General features: G+C 46.3%; 1 protein-coding gene and 1 long non-coding RNA gene across 3 annotated transcripts in view; one reads left to right on the forward strand and one right to left on the reverse strand.

Annotated features, from left to right (window-relative positions):
• Positions 1–21,122, reverse strand: part of Cfap61 (cilia and flagella associated protein 61) — a 252,439-nt gene that overhangs the window by 5,909 nt on the left and 225,408 nt on the right. Inside the window, exon 28 of the mRNA XM_060383256.1 lies at positions 5,335–5,425. Coding sequence (XP_060239239.1) covers positions 5,335–5,425 — 91 coding nt within the window. The remainder of the gene's footprint in view (positions 1–5,334; positions 5,426–21,122) is intronic.
• LOC132653546 (uncharacterized) lies at positions 14,943–20,157 on the forward strand. 2 transcript variants are annotated; one of them, XR_009591274.1, is made up of 3 exons: positions 14,943–15,702; positions 19,053–19,212; positions 19,749–20,157. It is a non-coding gene; the product is annotated as an uncharacterized LOC132653546 (long non-coding RNA). The 2 variants fall into 2 exon arrangements; XR_009591273.1 differs by lacking the exon at positions 14,943–15,702 and adding an exon at positions 16,819–16,961.

The following is a 21,122-nucleotide window of genomic DNA, read 5'->3' on the forward strand; positions in this document are numbered from 1 at the left end:
CAGTGGAAGGAGACATCTTTGTCTTACTCCAGCTTTCAGGAGTAAGGTTTTAGCTTTCACCAGGAAGTCTGACACCAGCTAAAGGTTTTTCATAATCTAGCAGGTAGAAGAACTTTCCTTCCACTGTTAGTTGTTGTTGTTGTTGTTGTTTTATGTGTGTACATCCATGTGAATGAATGAATTCATTTTTTGTGTGCTAGGCTGCTCACATTCCTGGGGTAGGTTTCTCATGGTAATGATGTATAATCCTTTTAACATGCTGTTGGATTTCGTTTGCTAATCTTCTGTTGAAGGTTTTTACATCTAAATCCATAAGGGATACTAGCCTGTGGCTGTTTTTTCTTAAAATTTATTTTTATGATGCCTTTGTCTGGCTGTGGTTATCAGAATAATGGTTCTCTCTCCTATTTGTTTTAGCAGAGTTCAGGAAAGACTGAAGTTATTTATTTAAATGTTTTTTATGAGTCACTAATGAAGTCTGAGTTTAACTTGTATTGAGCTGTGTGTCTGTTTTCATGTGTCCATGGAAGGCAGAGGTCAACTTTGGGGGTTTTCCTGAGGTGTCAGTCACTGTGTGTTTTGAGGCAGGGTCTCTCCTTGGCCTGGACCCAGCCATGTATGGTAGGCCGGCTGGCCAGAGTCAGGCATCCACCTGTCTCTGCTTTCCAAACACTGGCATGATAAGTACATGCCATGTCACCTGGCCTTTTATGTGGGTTCTGGGGATTCAAGCTCTGACTGACTGAGCTGCATCCTCTGCCCTGTTGAGGGGTTTTGATTATTGATACAAAGACTTTGTTATGAATCTGTGGAGATTTTCTATTTCTTCTTGGGGCAGTTTCTATTTCTGTGTTCCTGGGAGTTTTTCACTTTCATCTAGGTATCTTGTAATTGATGGCACAGAATTACTCATAATGATCTCTTTACATCCTTTCTTATTTTATAAGGCTAGAGGAATGCCTTCACTTTTGTATCTAATTTAGTATTTATAAGTCTGGCCAAAAGCTTATGATTTTGTTGAATTTCAAACAACAGCTTTTGTTCTCACTGACTTTATAATTTTTCTAGTCTCTATTTCACTTCTCTATGCTCTATTGTTTTTTTCTTTTAATATTCTTCTTTCTTCTGATGGTGAATTTGGCTTGTTTTCTTTCTCTAATTCCTTGAGGTATGATACTAAAGTTATTATTTGAAATCTCTCATTTCAGTTCTTACAAATAGGTTTATTTTTGTTTTTATATGTGTGTATGTGTGTGATATTTGTATGTGTATGTGTGTGTGTGACATGTGTGTGATGTGTATATATGTGTGTGAGGGGTATGTATGTTTGCTGTGTGTATTTGTGTGTGTGTGTGTGTGTGTGTGTGTGAAGGCTCCTTCTGTAGATGTCAACAAAGTGTGTCAGACCCCCTGGAACTGGAGTTGTAGATGGCTGTGAGCTGCCTGACATGGATGCTGGGAACAGAATGCAGCTCCTCTGGAAGAACAGCAAGCCCTGTTGAGCCACTTTGCTCTCTCTCCGCCCGACCTTTCCTGTTTAGAAAGTTGACATTTCCATCTACAGGTTTCTCCCGGCAAGCTGTTTCTGCAAACAGTGTTTAGAGTGGTACGTTTCCAACTCTCACCCCTCGGTATCGCCAGCATCCCTTTTGGTTTCTTCTCTGGCACACTCACTGGTTTCTTGAGAGGGTATTTACTTAGTTTCTACATGTTTGTGAAATTTCTAGTTTGCTTTCTGTGCTGGCTCCTTGTTTTATTGGGCAAATGGTTAAAATGGTTTAAAATGCACTTTCCGCAGTTTGGGCATTTTAGCTATTCCTGACTGGTGTTCTGTGGCCCTGAGTCTCCTATCGTGGGGCATGTTCATGTGGGCCTGGGAAAGTGGTGTTCCCTGGCACTGTTGAGCAGCTGTTCTGGGCACTTGTGCTGGCTCCCTGTGGCTCACAGCGCTGTGAACAGCCTCTTCTTCCTCGCCTGAAGCCTGTTCTAAGTGATATACTGAAGCATTGCACAAAGAGATACACTGAAATATCCAATCTTTATAGACATTTTTTCTTCCTGTCAGCTTTGTCAGATATCTGGGGGCTCTGTTATTAAGGGTGCACATGTCATTGCTTTCTTGAAGGAATCTGAAGAGTTATTTCTGACTACATAAAATTTGACTATGGCTAGTGACACTCAGGCTTCACCCACAGATAAAACGTGATGTTGGTGAATTTATAATTAAACTGACACACAGAGGATGCTATGTCTGAGGTCCTGTACTACTTTGAAGATGAGCCAGAAAAGGATAGAAAGTGGGTTAAAACACTCGGAGTTTAAGGAAAAGGATTACTGTTCTTGTCTAACGCAGCTGCCTTTTCTATGTTCTGTTGTCAGCTCACAAACAATCCTGCCTGACTCTGTGCTCCCACTGGCCCTGTCGGCTTCCGTGGTGGTGGTGGCTGGCATCAGCAGACCCGTCCTAGCTTCCATATGCTTGTACACACCTGGACAGTGCCTGTCTGTCTGGAACCTTGTTCTGTGGTATCTGAAGGTTTGCCCGAAACTTTGACTAGCAGCAGACGCCATGGCACATACCGCCTCTCTGTGTGGCTTTCCCGCTGGACAAACGGAAATGCTAAAGGCAGGACAGTCCCCATCGAGGTGCTCCCTCATACCTCATGGAGGCAGGCTGCGTGCTCTGGCCCCACGATGCACAGCAATGGCCGAAGCCCTCGGGGCGCTGTTGACATAGGTTGAAAACCACTCCTATGCTGGTCATCACAGAAGCCAGGTCACAGCCAATGTCAGGCGGTAGATGAAAATCCGAGGGCTCCTTGAGGGGTTTCATGTAACGGATGCCACTGAGGTTAGCAGCTCCACTCCTTTTTCCTCAACATCTCATCTAGCACTGATGCATCATGCTTAATGCTTAAGTGCATTCCTTGTGTTCAGCTTGTTTTGGTCCGCAACCTTCCTAATACTGTGACCCTTTAATACAGTTCCTCCTATTGTGGTGACCCCAACCATAACACTATTTTTGATGCTACTTCATAACTGTAATTTTGCTACTGTTATAAATTGTAATGTAAATATCTGATATATGATCCCCAGAGAGGGCATGACCCGAAGGTACGGCTCTGTGCCTCACCTGTTCACCCAGCCTTTTCTCATTCCCCTAAACCTGGAAAATTAATGTTTTAGGGAATTTTTTTGAAGAAAACACTCTGTGGTAACAATTACGCTACAATGCTTTTAAAAAAGTTCTCAGAGGTCCAGTGGTTACTTCAGAGACAGGCTGGTAACAAGACAACACTATGCATATCCTAAAGCCTCTTAGTGCCGTGCAAAGCGTGAGCCCGGGAGCTCACGTGTGGGGCTAAAAAGGCTTCCGTGGGCTCATTCCAGGGCAGAGGAGTCTTTCCTCTAGGGGCAGCGTGCAGCACATGGAGGTCTGAGAGGAGGGAGGTGTTGAGTAGAGATGGTGAGCGCTCGGCTTGTAATGGTGGCTCAGGTCTCAGCCTGAGCTGACCTCCTCCACGCCAGGGCGGAGCACAGAGCCTGAGTGACCTTTACCCATTGTTAGTATATAGTTGGCCCTCCATACCCACAGGTCTCACACCCACAGACCCAGTGAAGGGAGCAAACACACTTGGAAAAAACTACATCTGTATTGGCAGTGCTCATGCGATTTTTTTTAAATTCCCCAAATGATGTGCTTAAGCTCTATGGTGTTTTAGTAGACAAGTTAAGTAATCTAGAGACGACCTAATGCATGCAGAAGGGTGTGCGTGGACTTCAGTTTGAATGACGGAAGCACTGTCTGACTTTCACATTTGCTCACACTGCTTCTCTCTCAAGGCCATGAGGGACTGACTGAAAGCATCCATGCTTACGGGAACTCTGACTCTTTAATGTAAATATTTCCTATTAACATCAACTCCTGGGTGTTTGCCTGTGTGGACCCTAACTCATGCCCCTTTGACTCAAAGATTACAGCTGTGCTTCCAATCTGAGTCAATTTTAGATTAGTAAACTGCGTGCATTTTGGACAGGCCCCCGAGAATCTGTACTGGAGGTCAAGGAGTGAAGATGTGGAAGACAGCGGTTTGACTCTGTACTCCCCCGCCCTCTGACCCTGCTGGAAGATGGGAGTCTTGAGTGTGAAGCTCATTAGCCAGACTGCTGGTAACTAACCTGTTGTTTAACTCCCTTTCTCCATTGGCGTAAGGTCTCAGAGGCACAGGGTTTTGTTGCATTAGGCGAGGAAGTGTGAGCTGGGGCTAGGATATGGTAGAGGTTACACGAGTGATCTGATCTAGGCAGGTCAATGTGGTGGCACGACCACAGAGCCTGCTAGGCTGCAGATGCTCCAAGAGGAAGCAGCAAGAGGAGACACGGGACCTGTCCATTGAGAAGGAGATGGAAGCCAATGAAGGCCCAGGGGGTTTGTCTCTCTGAATCAAGGTGGAGTCTGGGATGGCTATTCCACCACCCTGGCAGGGGAAACCAACTTTCCTCAGCTACGCTAAGGACTTTAGTATCAAGAGAATTCACATATGAAGCTTCACAAATGCTTCCTTATGTCCACAGAGGTATTTGCTGAGCATGGAGCCTCTGGGGTAAGAAGCCTAAATTCCAGATCATTCTCCATCATCTTGAGATAGATGTTTTAGTTGTAAAAAGAGTGTTCTGACACTGGGGTGACTTCTCTTCATTTTTTATTTTAATTGATGATTTTATTTATTTTTTTCATTTTTATATTTTTGTCATGGGGCAGGCCTTTTGAGACAAAGTCTTGTGTAACTCGGGCAAGTCTGGAACTTGCTATGTAGCGGAGAATCATCATGAACTCCTGATCCTACTGCTTCCACCGCCAAAGTGCTGGGATCATTGATGCATGCCACCAGACCTGGTATTCTAACATTTTTAGAACACACACACACACACACACACACACACACACATACACACACACGGCAATAACATACAGAAAACTAAAGGAATGCAATATCCATTCTAGGTAGCAGGTAAAAACAACTCAGGTCTAGTGTTCAGTCAAGTTGATGAGCTGATCATGAAGACACAGCTACTAGTAAAAAAAAAAAAAAAAAAAAAGAAAGGAAAAGAAAAGCAAGAGCAATGCACTGTCCAGAAAGGACTTAAGGAAAGTCACTGCTCCTTGGTACATCACTGTCTACATTTATAGACTCCGGAATTTATTTAAGGAAGTACAGAGGGGCTAAAAACTCTGTGAGATGGGAATGTAGGGGAAAGTCCAAATGATCAACGGCTGTCAAATGCTTACAATTTGCAAGGAATAACACCCACATAGCCATTAATCACTCTTACCTTCTTGGAGATTAAGATTTGGCGCAACTCTTTCTTGAGATCAATAAAACGATCGTGAAAGAGGGCCATGCACCACGGCTCCGTGAAGTAGCTGGTGAGGAAAGAGGAGATTCAGTTAGCTGGCAACCCTCTCATTACCACTAATAAAGTATTTACCTGCTTTTTTGCCTTGATAAATTACAGTTCTGGCCCCATTGCAATCGTTTGCTCATAAAGAGCCTCGCAGAGCAGCCTGGCCAATCAATGTTTTAAATGGATGTTCCTGATGGAAGGCCAGGTTCCGTAATTACATTTAAAGTGGTTTAATTCAGAGCTGGGGCAGGACCCAGTGAAGAATCCTGATTTTATCAGAATTTAAAAGCCTGAAGACTTGTAAAGGACGGCGTCTCCATTATCTGCCCTCATTTGAGAAAAACAGATTGCGGGATTGACTGAACTGCTGCATGAACAGATTAAATTTGGGTAGAAAATAACACAAATGTTGATCATCATTAAGGTTTCTGGATTAATGATGAGCAGAAAACAGGCCACCTCGGTGCTGCAGCCTGGCCTCTGCGCAGCTGACGCTTAGCTGAGCCGCTTGCAGGGAAGCCGTGTTCTTATGTTCAGATTTACAACCGGGTCCCCAAGGGGACAGAGCACATTTTACACGGAGAACATGACCCTCCATCATTCACAGTGATCCCTGAAAAATGTGATACATTCTTGGAAAATGTGACACATTGTTGCCATAACCAAGTCCGCTTACTGACATTTTGGCCTTTCCTGCATTGTAATGGCAAAGAAGCATCTTGGGACAGGTCACTTAACTTCCTCAGGGTGGAGCCAGGCTGACTCAGTGCTGTCACTGTTCTCTGGAAATGAGTTTCCTGACTCTGCCACTGTTCTTGGGAGCCACGGGTATGTACACAACAGGAAAAAGCTGGTTTCCAGCAAGAGCAGCAGCAGAGGACAACACCTGAGGGCTAGCAGGCACCAAGGTGACTATCACAAGAGTCTGTGCTGGAGTCCTCGAGGCACTCAGTTTCAACCTGATTCCCTGCTTAATCGCCACCTGTAATTCATCCAACTATTAGCCCCACTAATACTGTTTACCCTTTGCCCCAGTGTCCTCACCATGCCTCCATGTACCAGAAGAACTATAGGGGCCTAAAAGACAGATGTCCTCACCATGCCTCCATGTACCAGAAGAACTATAGGGGCCTAAAAGACAGATGTCCTCACCATGCCTCCATGTACCAGAAGAACTATAGGGGCCTAAAAGACAGATGTCCCAGCCAGCGTGGAGCTTATACTCTTGACATGACTATGGGATGGACAACAAAGAGGACTTTGTTGAGAAAAAAAAAATTAAACGAAGCAGGGACAGAGCAGAAACTGTCGTGGAAGAAGATGATGAAAGGTTCAGCTCTGAGGCTTAGAGAGCCACGACCCAAGGGAAAGGAGATGGAGCCACATGGAAACCTGAGGGAAAAGCATTCCTGAGCAGGAAAAGGAAGTGTGAACTCCTAGGGGCATGGAAGGGCCAGGGCACCTTGGAAGGTGGGACAGGGAGCCACAAAAGTGGGGTGGTGGTGTGGAGGAGATGGGTGGATATGTGGGTCACCTCTAATGGAGGTCTCTGGTCATATCCACCATAGGGTTATTCCATGGATGCATATCTTGGCAACTGCACACAGCAGGCGTCAATCAAGGTTCACTGAGTGAGTGGACGCTGAAAAGTCTCTGTTTTCGACTGCCTGGCTTTAAATTGTCTTTCACAAACCCAGGATGCAATTTTGTTAAAGGAGGTTAAACACTGCAAAATGCCCACCATACGGGCAGCATCAAGAAAGGGAGAGTGAGTTGGATGTGTTGGTGCAAACCTACAATCCCAGCACTCAGGAAATCAAGAGTTGCTCAGGGTCAACCTGGGCCATCTAATGAATTCACGGCCAGCCTGAGCTACATAGTGAAAACCTGTCTCAGAAAGCTGGGACTCAGCAGCCATTTATTCTTCACATTTGGGGCATCGACAATCACTCTGAAAGCACAAACCTTTCTGGTCAGAGCTGACAGCATCATTTATCTATGAGCATAAACAAATGTTCAGAAGACAGTTGACCCAACGTCCCGCCATCAAAACAAGTAGCAGGTCCCCATCCCTTGGGCCTATGACTTCCTCATCTATGAGCCTTTTTGTGAAATTAATACGATTACATAATTTCCCCTTTCTCCCTCCCAACCTTTCCATATACCCTTCCTTGTTTTCTTTACAAGTCATACCCTCTTTTCATTATCACTGTTCCATGCTTACATGCATTACACATATGCATATATATTTCCAAATACTACCTGCTCAGTCTGTATAACGTTACTTATATGTATCTTTTCAGGGCTGACCTTTTGGCATTGGATAACCAGTAAGTGTGCTCTTTCGTGGGGATAATATCCCCGCCCCCAGCATTCCTTGGTTGCTGTAGTTCTTTGTGTAGAATTAAGGCTTATGGACTCTGCCCCTCCATCCATGAACTTTTCACCAGGTTTGTCTGTATCACCACCTCCAGTATTCAGGGAACAGCAAGGGACATGGAGTGGAAAGAATGGAGGAGGAGGAGGAGGAGGAGGGGGAGGACCAGTGAGAAACACTTCCTCCTGATGTGTGGTTACCTGCACAAGAACTGCTCGAGATGGGGCTGTGACCGTTCCTTCACGATAGGGGAGGGGCCCATGAAGCCCCTGTTGTTCCTTCTTGAGGAATTACAGACAGTTAATGGTTGCCGGAGAGAAGAGTCATTTCTTCAGTGGTGTAGCCACTTCAGTGGTAAGTGACTTCCTCAGGCTCCAGCAAATACCCCCTACCCATGCAAACAATCTTGATTGTTCTCAGTGGGTCACACACACACACCTCAAAACAGCAATAGACATATTAGGAAGAAGGGGTTCAGCAAGATTGGGAAGGGTCTGAAAGACAGCAATTGGGGCAAATGAGCAAAATACATTATATACATGTGTGAAATTGTCAAAGAACAAAAATAATAAAAATCAACTTTAAAAAGACATGCTGAAAATATTAAAAGTGAAAAGTGAACTGCTATATATGGGTGGGGGGAAGGAGGGAGAACAGGAAGAGTGAGGGTGTGGATGGTGACAGAACACACACATAGCATGTACAGGCCCTGGGTTGACATAGTCCCGTCTAGGGTTAAGCACTCAGTCTCTTAGTCTCGGCCCTTTGTCCAGTTATGTATCTCTCCATTGGCTTCTTCCCACTGCACAAAGAAGCCTCTCTGACCAAGGATGAGAGAAGCCAAGGGCTATTGCTATAAACACAATTATTTAGAAGTTGATTTGATGGCATGACCATGTAGCAAGATAATAGCAGGTTCCACCTGAAGGCCAGTGGGCTTTTAACCAGGATTACAGCACCAGGCTCAAATCCAGTCAGAAAGCTGTTAGCTGCCTCATAACAGTTGTGCCACTACTGCATTGGTGGACATATTTTGCCTGAAAGGTTCACAGAGGCTTCCAGCACTATGGAAGCTAACTGGCAGGGGAGATATTTCCTGGTTGGTTTGAGGTTGATTTCTGTGTGTCCTTCAGCCAGAATGTGTGGTGGGTTAACCATAAGAGCATTAACCATAGCCCAGATATTATTAGCACTAGCATTAGCAATGACCTCTGGTGCCTCCCTGACCGATAACTGGGAGGTATCCCACGCTTTAGCAAATTACTACCCAAATGAGCAGGCTCCAAAAATTGAGGATGAATCTTGGTAGGTTGCTGCATTCAGTTTCTTTTTCTCAGAGGAAACCATCCTTTCCCCAGCTATCTGAAATGCTTTTCCCAACAGCAGGTACTTTCCCTGACAGTGGAAGGGTAGTCGTTAGGCCATACACACTAGAACAGGACTTGAACATGTCCTGACTTCCTTCAGTGATGGCCTGTGACGTAAAGTGTACATCAAACAAACCCCTTCCTCCCCAACTTGCTTTTTGGCCACAGTGTTTCATCACAGCAATAGAAACCCTAAGACAGTGCCTTTAATCCCAGCACTTGGGAGGTAGAGACAGATAGATATCAGTGAGTTAAAGGCCTGCCTGGTCTACATGGCCAGATAGTAAAAGCCTGTCTCAAAAAATAGAAGGGAAGGATAGAATGCCAGTGAAATGAAAGGAGGAGGCATCGCTGGGCATTAAAGGATTAAGCAGAATGAGGTGTTGGAGGAAGAGGAAGGGGTATTTGAAGGGGTAGTTGAACCAAAACTAGCAATTAAGAAGAAGGGGTAGTAGGGGAGTTAGAATGCTAATTTCAAAACCAACTTAAAAAAAAAAAAAAACGTGTGAATGGCGGTACCTGTTTGGTGGACGGTGTCACTCCCAGAAGACGCGGGTTATTAAATAGAAATCACAGATGGCTTTAGTTGTGTCAAGTTGACACAAAACTATCCAGCACAGGCATACACCATCAAGCCAGAAATATGACCCCAATTTCAAATTTTTTAAAGGTAATACACTTTGCTTCCTGTATGAATACAACTTTCTTTCCTTTTGCCGCGCTTTGGTATATGTACATATGGATGTTGAGCACATTCCTCCTCCCTCTCTTTTCTTGACCGCTCTGTTCCAGCTGGTTCTCTTGTCCTGCTGGATCAGTGGTTCTCAACCTGTGGGTCATGACCCTTTTGGAGGGCACATGACCCTTTTACAGGGGTCTTATATCAGATATTTACGTCAAGATTCATAACAGTAGCAAAATTACAGTTATGAAGTAGCAATGAGATAATCTTATGGTTGGGGGTCGCCACAACATGAGGAACTGTGTTAAAGGGTCACAGCATTAGGAAGGTTGAGAACCACTGCACTAGGCAAATTTTCTTGTACTTTCATGACATTAACATATGTGCTCATGCATGTCACTAATATTAATATACATGACTATAGACATGATTTATATATATGACCTTAATATTGTACATATCTATATAAAATCTAGAAACTACAAAGGAGAGGAAACCATAGTTGTCTCTCCGATTTGCTTAACTTGATCAATATTACCATCTCTCAGCATCCTCCGTCACAGCACCCTGGACTTCTCATACACTTTCTTTTTAAAGCATTTTTTTTTTAAACAAAAGCAGAGAACAAAGTAGATTTGTAATAGGGGCCTCAGCAGCTGTCCTGTCATCCAGGCCTGGCATTGCTGTTGCTGCGGAGCGTATTTACCCCGACTGGCCAACACTGCTGCAGGGCTACCGACTGCTAGGCTGCCCTCCCCGTGCTACAGCTCTGTTTCCGCAGAAGTGAAACAGTATGCAAGCAGCAAGCAGATAGCCCACACCATGCTACGATGCCGTTACTGTAGCACACGGATAATTTCATGGCCCTACAAATCCTCTCTGCTTTGCCCCTTCTCCTCTCCTCTTCTGAATTATTGGCACTTTTTTTTTTTTTTTAGAAAATTGGACTTTATTAAAGATAATGTGAGTAGCAATAATTTTAATAAAATATTTCCAGCACTTCAAAAACAAATAGTACTTTCCCAACAACAAAATGCTGTGCTTATCAAATTTGCCAACAATTCCTAACACACCATGCCACACCACACCACACACACCAAAACACAACACTATAATGCATACACATATGCAACATACCACACACACATCACAATCCATGCAGCACAATGGCAAGCCAGCTCTATTGCGGACTGGTGAGAGGGGAACAGGGCGGCCCGGATGCTGAGCCTAAGGAGTTGTCATCGTGAAAATCAGACCGTCTTGGATGTAACCAAACTCCCTCTGTGACTGCGATTGGTCGAACGAGGACTTTCCTTCAGATAGAAGGACGTTAGAGAGTCTTTTACTTCAAGGTTTCCGTCACGGTGCCCGTGGGGTGCCCCTCCCACGGTGATTTCTGGGCTTCAGTTAACTGACTCCCTTCAGTGGGAAGGGGATCTTGGTGGAGATGCTATTCAGCCCATCGTAACTTGAAAAGACCACAAGCAGGAAATCTGTTGAGCCACCTAACTTCTACGGCACAGGGAATGGCCGCAAGGCACACCAGGGGCGGGGCGGGCGGTGCCGGTCACCTCGGACAGTCAAGCCCTTTATCACAGGTCTGGGGAAGGGTCCCAGGCCTGTAATATGTAGGTAGGGTTTGTTGTCACTGCATTTTGCTTAGACCCCATCTTAAAGAGAAGAGGATGCCAGCTGACTCACTGTGCGTCAGGACTGACCCTGCTTGCTGGGAGGGTCTGTTTCTGCTCTGGTCGTGACCAGGCACCATAGTCCAGTCTGCTTTTATGAAGTACTCGGGGAAAATACTTTTTTATTTTTCCTGAATAGTGTCAGTTTAAAAAGAAAAAAGCACTAATTTGTTTTCCTCTTCATACTCAGAATCAGGTGAGAGTCAGACAAGGTTGCTCATATCTGTAATCCAGGCATTTGGGAGGCAGGGGTATTACCATGAGTTTGCAGCCAGCCTGGGCTACACAGTGAGACATTGTCTCAAAACAAAACCAGAAAACCAATACAAACAAATGAAAAACAAAACTAGGCAACTTGCCCATCCAAATACCTCCCTAGAAATCACGGAGAGATGGTCGGAGGACACGTGGTGAAAAGGTACAAAGTCTCAGGATCTAAGCAGGACAGCACACCTCTGCTCCTCTGCAGCGGTGGGCCTGCTCCCCTTGAGGACCTGCATTCTTTGTCATTTTGCCAGCCACACACCCAGACCGACGAAGGCCTGGGAAATGTCAGCTTGTGGAACTACCATTTCTGCTCTGCATGGCTCTGTCGTTGAGCCATTGATTAGCCGTATCCATGGTGCATTGGGTTATTGACAGACACACAGACACTGGGTGGACTCTGAGCCTAAGCATCAGGCAGCCAGGCTGCGGAAGACAAAGCCACACACTCGACGCGGGAAGTTATACTCATTGGCCTCAGAGAAAAGCACAACACAGCTGTGGGGAAAGGCCTGGCCTCCAGCCACCTTCCTTTCCCAGCCTCCCAAATAGCTGCACGTCTGGTGTTGCCACTGCACCAACCTGGAAATCTTACTCTCGGAATTACCCAGAATCCCTGTCTGCTGTCCGTTTCTTTTTCTGAGTCTTTGATTCAGTTCAGGGAAACCTTGAGTTTCACCTTAGAAGGCAGTACCTTGTGTTCCAGCCTGCACTATTGCTCAGTTATAGAGTGCTCACCTAGCATGGGTTTGCCTAGCGAGCCATGGGTTCAAATTCGGCATATGGGGAGAGAGGGAGGAATGATCCTTGTGGATTCACCATGATCCCCATGGAGCCAAAGCCAGCCCAAATTATGAGCCTCCTTGGCTGCCATGCTGATGGGAATATAAGAGGCCACCTGTGACAATGGCTAGCTCTACCCCAGCGCAGTCATTTCTCACTTACTGATGTCTCCTGCTGTGACACTCACGAGGCTCTAACATTGCCCAGTCTCAGCCCTTTAAACTTTGAAATGGGTGCAGTGGTGACCCTTCCTTCAGAGCCTTACTGTCAGAGTTCAAGGACACACAACAAAATTCAGGACCCACCTCTGTGCCCCACGAAGGCCAGGGGTCTGAAGAAGACACCCCCCCCCCCCCATGGCCTCGCCCTACCCACCAGCCTCAGAGGATGGCAAGCCAGTATGAGTCTGAAACTAAAGACATCAGTCAAACACTTGTTTGCTGCTTAATTCAAAGAAAGGCTTTCTTTGCCACTGTAATCTTGGTTTCTTTTTTTCCTCCCTCCAGGGACATCAGCATAAATGAACTCAGCAGCAATTTTACAGAGCAGAAAGCATAAGAGGGGCATCGCGAGGGGCCTTTGTGAGGGTCTCCACACTAACACGTCAGCAGAAAGAGAGAACAGATTATGTGAGGCCTTGGGCTTTTTTCTTTCCTTTTCTCCTCTTGCTCCCTGCTTTCCTTCTCCCTTCCCATTTGGTTTTTGTTTGTTTGTTTTGTTTGTGTTCTGTGGGGATGGACATATCTTAGAATGTGTCTGCTTTCTTGTTGAATGAACCAAGTAATCAAAATGGCTGACTGCGTGCTATGAGGACTGCCAGGGAAAGTGGGCTGGAGCTAATTAGGACTGAGGCACTCGGGAACTTGATGGGCAGGGTTTCATCCTAAGCTGCCCCTTCTTGTCTGATTTGCCAGAGTAAATGGCTTTGCTGCCGAAATGCATACTGTCCTCACACCTAAAATTTTTGCTTCTACTGGTGTATTCCTGAATGACATCATGGGACATCACCTGCCTGTCCATCAGCAGTGAAGGGGGCTGGGTTTGGCAGGTGCTGCTGGTGGCATCTGCACTCAGGGACAGCACTGGGCTTTGGTTCCGAGTATTTCTGCTCTTCCTCTGTGGTGTTTCTTTGTACTCTCACATTTACTAGGGGCATTTATCCAGTCTGCCCTACAATCACGCTGTCCAGCTGTTGATGCTGATGGTGTATAAGCTCAGGCCTAATGGTCTGAGACGAGGCTGGCATTTACTTCTGCAGGGAAAGGGGTGCTCTCGGGGCTCTGGCCTCCCTTCCTGTCCTTCCCCTTTTACTCTGCTCCTCTTCAGAGAAAGCCCAGCTGTTTTCCTTTAATTAGGCCACCGTGAGCCTGGCAGCCACTCAGCCTTGCTCCAACCTCACCCATTTTCTACTTATTTTCTGTAAAAGAAGGGAAAAATCATGTCTATATTCACAGAGAACCTCCCCCAAGCCCGTGAAACTCAAAAGACAAGGAGTCAGAAGGAATAACCTTTGGGAGACCAAGGTTGCAAGGACTGGTAGACCCCAGAAAGAGATTTTGTTGCCTCTTTATTCCTTTGGTTAAATTAATTGCTCTCTAAATTTTTAAGAGTGCTTAGTAGAAATACCCTCAGCTAGCACAGACAGAATACACTCCATGCTCAAGACACTTTTAAAAGAGTTAAATAACGAATGCATGTTTGACAAAATTCTCTTTGTGCTCTGGGCTTTCATGGGGTCTGCGGGTACAATGAGACACTAGAGGCAGTTCTCCCCCATCTTTGCCTTCATCATTTAGGGTTTGTAGGGTCTAACAATTAAGTGTACGCGTCTTCTCTTCTCTTTTTCTTTTTTTGCAGTGCTGAAGAGCCAACCTTGCACACACCACGCAAGGACTGAACTCCTCCACTAGTTGTAGGCATGAAAGTGTAACTAGCATCTTCCTACTTCTACCTTCCCCAATAGTGTGGGTGATGGGTCATAGCCTGTGGAAGGGTAAAAATACCAACGCTCAAGCTGAAATGAGTGAATGAGTAAACACAGCAGAGGGAAGGACAGATATTTCTTCCATGTGGTCAAATCCAGAATAATGAACATAGGATGAATAATGGAATTAGAAGGAAAAAGCCACTGTTTGGTAAAAAGCACAGTATTGCTTGAATCAGGCTAGTGTCAATCGATACTCTAACACGGATGGAAGAAAGTAACAATGAAAAATACGGTACTTTCACAGCCTCAAGGCACCGTTGATTAATCACCACGGTAAAGGAGCGCATTTCCAGGGAAGGACTTGGTTAACAGGAGAATGAAAGGGTTCCTTAGCATCCTAGGGCTCCTGATGCAATAGCCAAGGAGGATACAGGCCCCTTCCAAAGCACACAGGCTGACACAGGCAGAACACAGCAGACACGATGGAGTGGCATAAAGAAATACGGACTTACAGCTTATTTTTACCCCAAACAGGGTCTTACTATGTAACTCTGGCTGTCCCGGCTGAAACGGTGGATGTAGATCAGGCTAGCCTCTAACTTACAGAGTTATGTCTGCCTTCGCCTTCTGAGTGCTGGGATTAAAGGTGTGCATTGCCACAACGGGATGGACTTGTAGCTTTTGAAAGTAATAGTCACAGAAGGAGAGGGCTGTGAGATTGTCCTCAGTTGGAGAAGTTTGAGAATAGATGGCATTTAAGTTCCCAAATGGCACCCTGGACAGGAAGAAGGGCACAAGGATGGCAGTGAGCAAGAGTCAAATGACTGGCAATTCATTTTTGTTTTGAAGTAGTGTTGTTTTCAACCTCTGACAGTTGGGCCAGTGGGACAACTCAGTGATTTAAGGCACGTGCCACCAAGACTGACAATCTGAGTTGGGTTCCCAGAATCCTCATGGTGGAAAGAGACTCCCACAAGTTAGCCTCTGATCTCCACACATGTGCCGTGGCACGTGCACGTGTAAACACACATAATGTACGACAATAAATAAATAAATAAGTTCAATAAAAAGGTAAAGACAGTTCTGACAATCGTGGGGACAATGCAAGGATGCTGTTCTTCTTGGAAGACACAGGAGTGTTTAGATGAAGAGATTACCTAAGTGACTCGCTTTCAAGACTGAGGAAGAAGTTGTACCTTTCTGTGGAGGTAAGTGTTTGTGTGTGTGTGTGTGTGTGTGTGTGTGTGTGTGAGAGAGAGAGAGAGAGAGAGAGAGAGACAGGTGTGTGGGAGGGAAAATGATGAACAAGTATAATAAGGTGTATATATTTCGGGAATCTAAGCGAAGGCCTAAGTTGTTCTTCATTCCGTTTCTGTCACCTGTCGGAAGCGTTACTAAGGAAGGAAGGGTGAAGGCAAACACCAGGTGTTTCGCCTCTTCATTGTGTCACACTCAGTGAAGAGGCGACCACAGAGCTAAGCTTTCAAGCCTGCGTTCACTGGACTTGGATGGGCGGGCCATGCTTGTGAGGGCAGCACAGTTAGGGCTTACAGCCTGTGCACAGGGGCAGGCAGGTCTGAGGGGATGGCGGGATGCAGGGAAGGGACACTCTTCAGTGAGAGGGCCTCCTCCATTTCCAGAGAACACAGGGCTCTTCCTTCAGTGCGTGAAAGGCTGTGAGATGACACTGGGCACCTCTGTCTTTTAAGCAAAAGACTAGGGTTCAGAGCAACAGCTACCCCGATGTGGCCTGGCTTAGGGGCCACAGCCACCTACAGCCCCCAGGCGCCTGGAGTGTGTGTGCTCTGTGTGCGCAGGGGCAGAATGCATGCCCTCCATGAGAGACCTATGCAAAGGGGGAAGTAAAAGAACATCTAAGTAATATTTGTTTTTAGTTTGTTGGTAAAAGGACAGTCATTTTGGCTAGACTTTGGATGAAATGAAAATATATTTTATTAATTTCCTCTGTCCCTCTCATCTTCACTTCTCCTCTCATGTCTCCCTCCCTTCCTGCCTCACTCCAGAGAGTCAAGCTCCACCCCTGAGCCACACCCCAGCCCTCCTCTGTTAGTGTTCAGAGTCTTGCTTCATTTCTTCTGTGCGGCACAGATATAAACTAAAGGGGTAAAAAAGTCAGTATTTATGAAATTCGCATTGAGAGAAGCATCTCAGTTACAAGGATGAATGAATGCACTGTGGTCCGCACGGAGCAGCTATCCACAAGGAGAGTGATGACATAAGAGTTCATCACAGCACTGTGAGCCTAGAGCGCGGCAGTGAGTGCCGTGGAGAAGCCGCAGGCAGCTCACCCCAGCGGCATTTAGCAAGCTGAATGGAAGCCTGGAAGGAGTGAATGTCCAACAAGGGGATTCCAGTCAGAAGGAAGAGCATGGGGATACCCACAGTGGTACGAGGGATGCTGGGAAGGAGAAATGATCCGAAGTTTTGGCATCCAGCCAGATGCAAGGTAGCAGGCAGTGCGTCTGGGTAGACTCTAGGTGTCCATCCGTGGACGATTATGGAGTGACGTTCTAGAGCAGGTGTGCTGGAGGCAGCATGGAGGATAGAGGGCAGAAGTGGAGGGACCTGCTGACCATGGACAGGCGGGAGAAATGCATGGGAGGTGGAGCTCGGCACCTCTGCCATCCAAACTCCTTAGGTGATGGACAGTTTGTGATACTGGATGAAAGCAGAAAGGGCTGTTACAGACATGCCCAGCTTCCTGGCTTTGGAGACGGGAGGGCAGCGGAATACAGGTTGAAAAGTGGATAGGGGAAAACGGGAGTTGATGCGTCCATTCCACTTTAAAAGGCAATGTGGACACAGCGGTGCCTACAGAAGAATAAGGGGGAGACTGGGAGGTTCAGTAACTGCTATATCAGGTCTCAGATTTCCGGATTCTGGAGGGACACTGAGACAAGCTGTCCTGTCTCAGTTGGGTAAGAGTTTTACTAAGATAGTTATTACTACCATAGATAATGTGGTGGGGGTTCTGAAGAGTCCAAGCCTGTGAGGGGAAGTGCGGTCCCCTCTTACAGGTTTTGGAGTGGTTAACCTCTGCCTTATAGTTGACTAGTAGCCCATAATATGTCCTTACAGTCATGCTGCCTCTGGTTCCCAGACAGCAGGATAAGGGGAAAGTTCTGGTTGATGGGCCCTTTAGTCCCTTATATGAGACGCACCCCCTGAAGCCCCTGATAGTGTGGTTTAGTAAACTGCCTTGGGGGAACTGAGGCTCATGATGCCACAGCCAGTCACAGCCTTTGGGGAGAGAGAGAGAAGAAAGAGAGGGTGTACATAGCCCCTAGCTCACACCTACGAGAACATTACCTGGCCAGACTGAGAAGAGCACAGTCAGAGCTGGGTGAGGACCTCGAGAGAGGGCGTGACCTAATTAAAAGATGAGGAGGAGGCTGAACACGAATGCAGGAGACCTTTTACAGAGGTCGTGGAACAAGGGAAACACGCCCAGAGCATCCCTGAAAGAAAGGACGGAGCGAGCATAGGCGCAGGGAACACAAGGGCGCGTGGAGCAAACTGGTGGGCTTCCAGCACCGCGAGAGCGCCGGGGGCCTCGTGTGGTTGAATACTCTTCTATAAACAGAACGTTACATGCTGCTTTGTAGCTCACCACTAGGCCTGCAGCACGGTCTGAGCTTTTCTTCATTCCGTGAGACGGTACTATATGGGCACGATTTTTAAATGACCGAGTAGACACACGGCCAGTTTGTCCGTCTGAACTAACTCCATTCACTGTGCCACAGTGCAAGTGGAGAGGCCAGAAGACGGCCAGTGGGGACTGCTTCTCTCCTTCCACCGTGTGGCTTCCAGGCACCAAACTCAGCTCATGAGGACTGACAGCAAGCACCTTTACCCTTCTCACCGGCATGGTCTCACTCTGTTTATGGTGTTCTTTGTTTACATTGCAGAGCAACTAATACTAGTGTATTTTCCTAATAGTGAATCTTAAGGTTATTTCCAAATTTCCTGTTACCTCAAGCAACATTTCCATAGAGCCTCTGAAAGAGCAGGTGTGCATGTTTTAAGCTGCGTGGAGGTCAGAGGTCAACCTGCAACACTGCTTCCGTCAGGTGGGCCAGTGAGTGAGCTCAGGGAGTCAGGATGTGTGTCTTTCCCTGCTCAGCCACCTCAGCAGCCCCACCTGTTTACACCATGGCTGCGGGTACTCCTAGGTTCCTTTCTGAGTGCTGACTTGAAATTATCCTGTATTAAAGACACCAAACGGCGCTTTGAGCACCCCATTTTACTTTGTTTATTTTGAGACAGGGTTTTTCTATGTCCCCTGGCTGTCCTAGACTCGATGTAGACCAGGCTGTCCTCCACTCACAGAGATCTGCCTGCCTCTGCCTCTGGAGTGCTGGGCACCTTGTTTTGACTGGGAATGTGGCCTTTTAGGTGTCACCGGCTTATCATTTAAGGTTAGTGCATTTGACTGCCACACTTGTCTTCAGGAGCACACTGTGCTTAAAGGTAGGACGTTGTCCGTATTTCTTATGGTGCCTGATGCACTTAGGGCCATTTGCTGTCTCGTCTTTAGGAAGACAGGAAGGATGCCTACGTGTGGCCATTCCTCTCACGCTTGAATTTGAGAGCCTCCTTTATGCCAGACACCTGCAGGTTTCCGTCCCAACGCTCTGAAGGAAAATTGGGCTCATCTGGAGAGCTGAGGCTTGACTGTCTGAGATGCTGAGTGCCTGGTGGGTATCTGGGTGAGACTCCAGGGAGGGGCACTTGGTCCGAGGATGGTGGTCAGAGAGTGACAGCTGCATAATCACATCGTTAAGGGCCATCTGATATTATTGGAAACAAAGTCATTATTCTGATACTTTACAGTGTCAAGCCTGAAAACCACTCACTGCCTAATTCAATAAATAAGCTACTTAAGTATAGAAAGTCACGAGGAAGAACAGATTTTGTGTCATATTAGCAAATTTGATTTTCATTAATGCGAGATGAATGTCTTCTACGAAACACTTTCATATCATATTAATGACATGATAGCAAACAGCATTCACGGGTTACTAGGCAACACAAGGACCCTCTAATAATCTCCTCTGTACTCAAGAGGCCAAAGAGGGAAGATGCCTTAGCTCTCTGGATACTTCCTATTTCTTGGTAACCAGTGTCCCCTGGAAGACCACCAGGGGGCTGGGAGAGATAGGAATTAATCACACCCTTTACCATGGCAAAGTTGTATCTGCTTGATGCTAATCTCCCTTTCATTGCCTTACAGGTACAAGAGCAGGGACAGAGGAAGGGGCTGCACTGAAGGGTTCTACCTCACGCCTGTCCTTCTGCTGAGGTGGTCAATCAGCTGCTGTGACAAAGTGGGGGGAGGGGTGCCGCTTGAGGCGGTGAGCCTGCTTAGCTTGCTGGGTCTGCCTCATGACTGCATCCCTGCCTCCTGGGCGCACAGGTCTTCAGCAGCTGCGACGTCGGGATTCCATAAAGCAGGGATGGGCTAAAACAGCCACACACGAGGCACTCCAGTCTCTTCCAGTATGCTACAACACTACTGGATGCTGGTGGCACAGAGCAACAGCCATTGACTAGGCTCATTGTGTCTTGGCTCTGTCTCATGATGCCGGAGGCTCTAGACGGAAAAATGAATGTGTACACATACATATAAGTGAACATTCATATCTAGATAACCATCTTCGAAAATAAAATAAAAAATACTAAAAATAACATAACTTCTTTTTCTTGTTGTTTTTCTGAGACAAGGTATTGCTATGTAGCCCTAGCTATGTTCCCTAGTTGGGAACATTCTACATAAACCTGGCTGGCCTCAAACTCATAGATCTACCCGCCTCTGCCCCTGAGTGCTGGGATTAAAGATATGCACCACCACGCCCAGCAATAATAACTATTGTAAACTTTCCTGTGTTGAAGCTTCAATACCCTCATAAATGGCACACAATTTTCACATATTATTTGAACTGATACCCAATATGCTTTGCTTTAAAAGCATATTTTAGGGGCTGGAGAGTTGGCTTGCTGGTTAAAAACACTTGTTGCTCTTGTAGAGGGCTCTGGTTCAATTCCCAGGACCCACATGGCAGCTCACAACCATCTGAAATTCCAGTCCTAGGGTGTATAATTTCTTCTGACCAACACAGGCACCAAGCATGCATTTGGTGCACACACACACACACACACACACACACACACACACACACACGTGTTTTACATATATATAAATGCAGGCAGGAAAAACACAAAGTAGTAAATCTAAAAAAAAAATTAAAATATTGATCTGTAGATTTCTCTTCCAATCTGTTTGTTTTTAGTTTTTCAAGACAGGGTTTCTTTATGTAGCCTTGGCTGTCCTGGACTCACTTGGTAGACCAGGCTGGCCTCGAACTCACAGAGCTCCACCTGCCTCTGCCTCCCTGAGTGCTGAGATTATAGGCGTGTACCACCACTGCCTGTTGTCTTGCCTAGCTTTTACGTTGAAGTCATTGGGCTGTTGGGGCTGTAGTTTCCACATTCTGAATCGATGCTGCAATTCTGTCACACTAGCATGCCCTGCCATCTTGTTTCCTGTCGTTGGTGGTGGGTTAACAGTCGTGCTCAGAGGCAGGTCCATTTAGCTTGTCTGTTGCAA

This window comes from Meriones unguiculatus, chromosome 4 (assembly GCF_030254825.1).
Source record: "Meriones unguiculatus strain TT.TT164.6M chromosome 4, Bangor_MerUng_6.1, whole genome shotgun sequence".
Lineage (NCBI taxonomy): Eukaryota > Metazoa > Chordata > Mammalia > Rodentia > Muridae > Meriones > Meriones unguiculatus.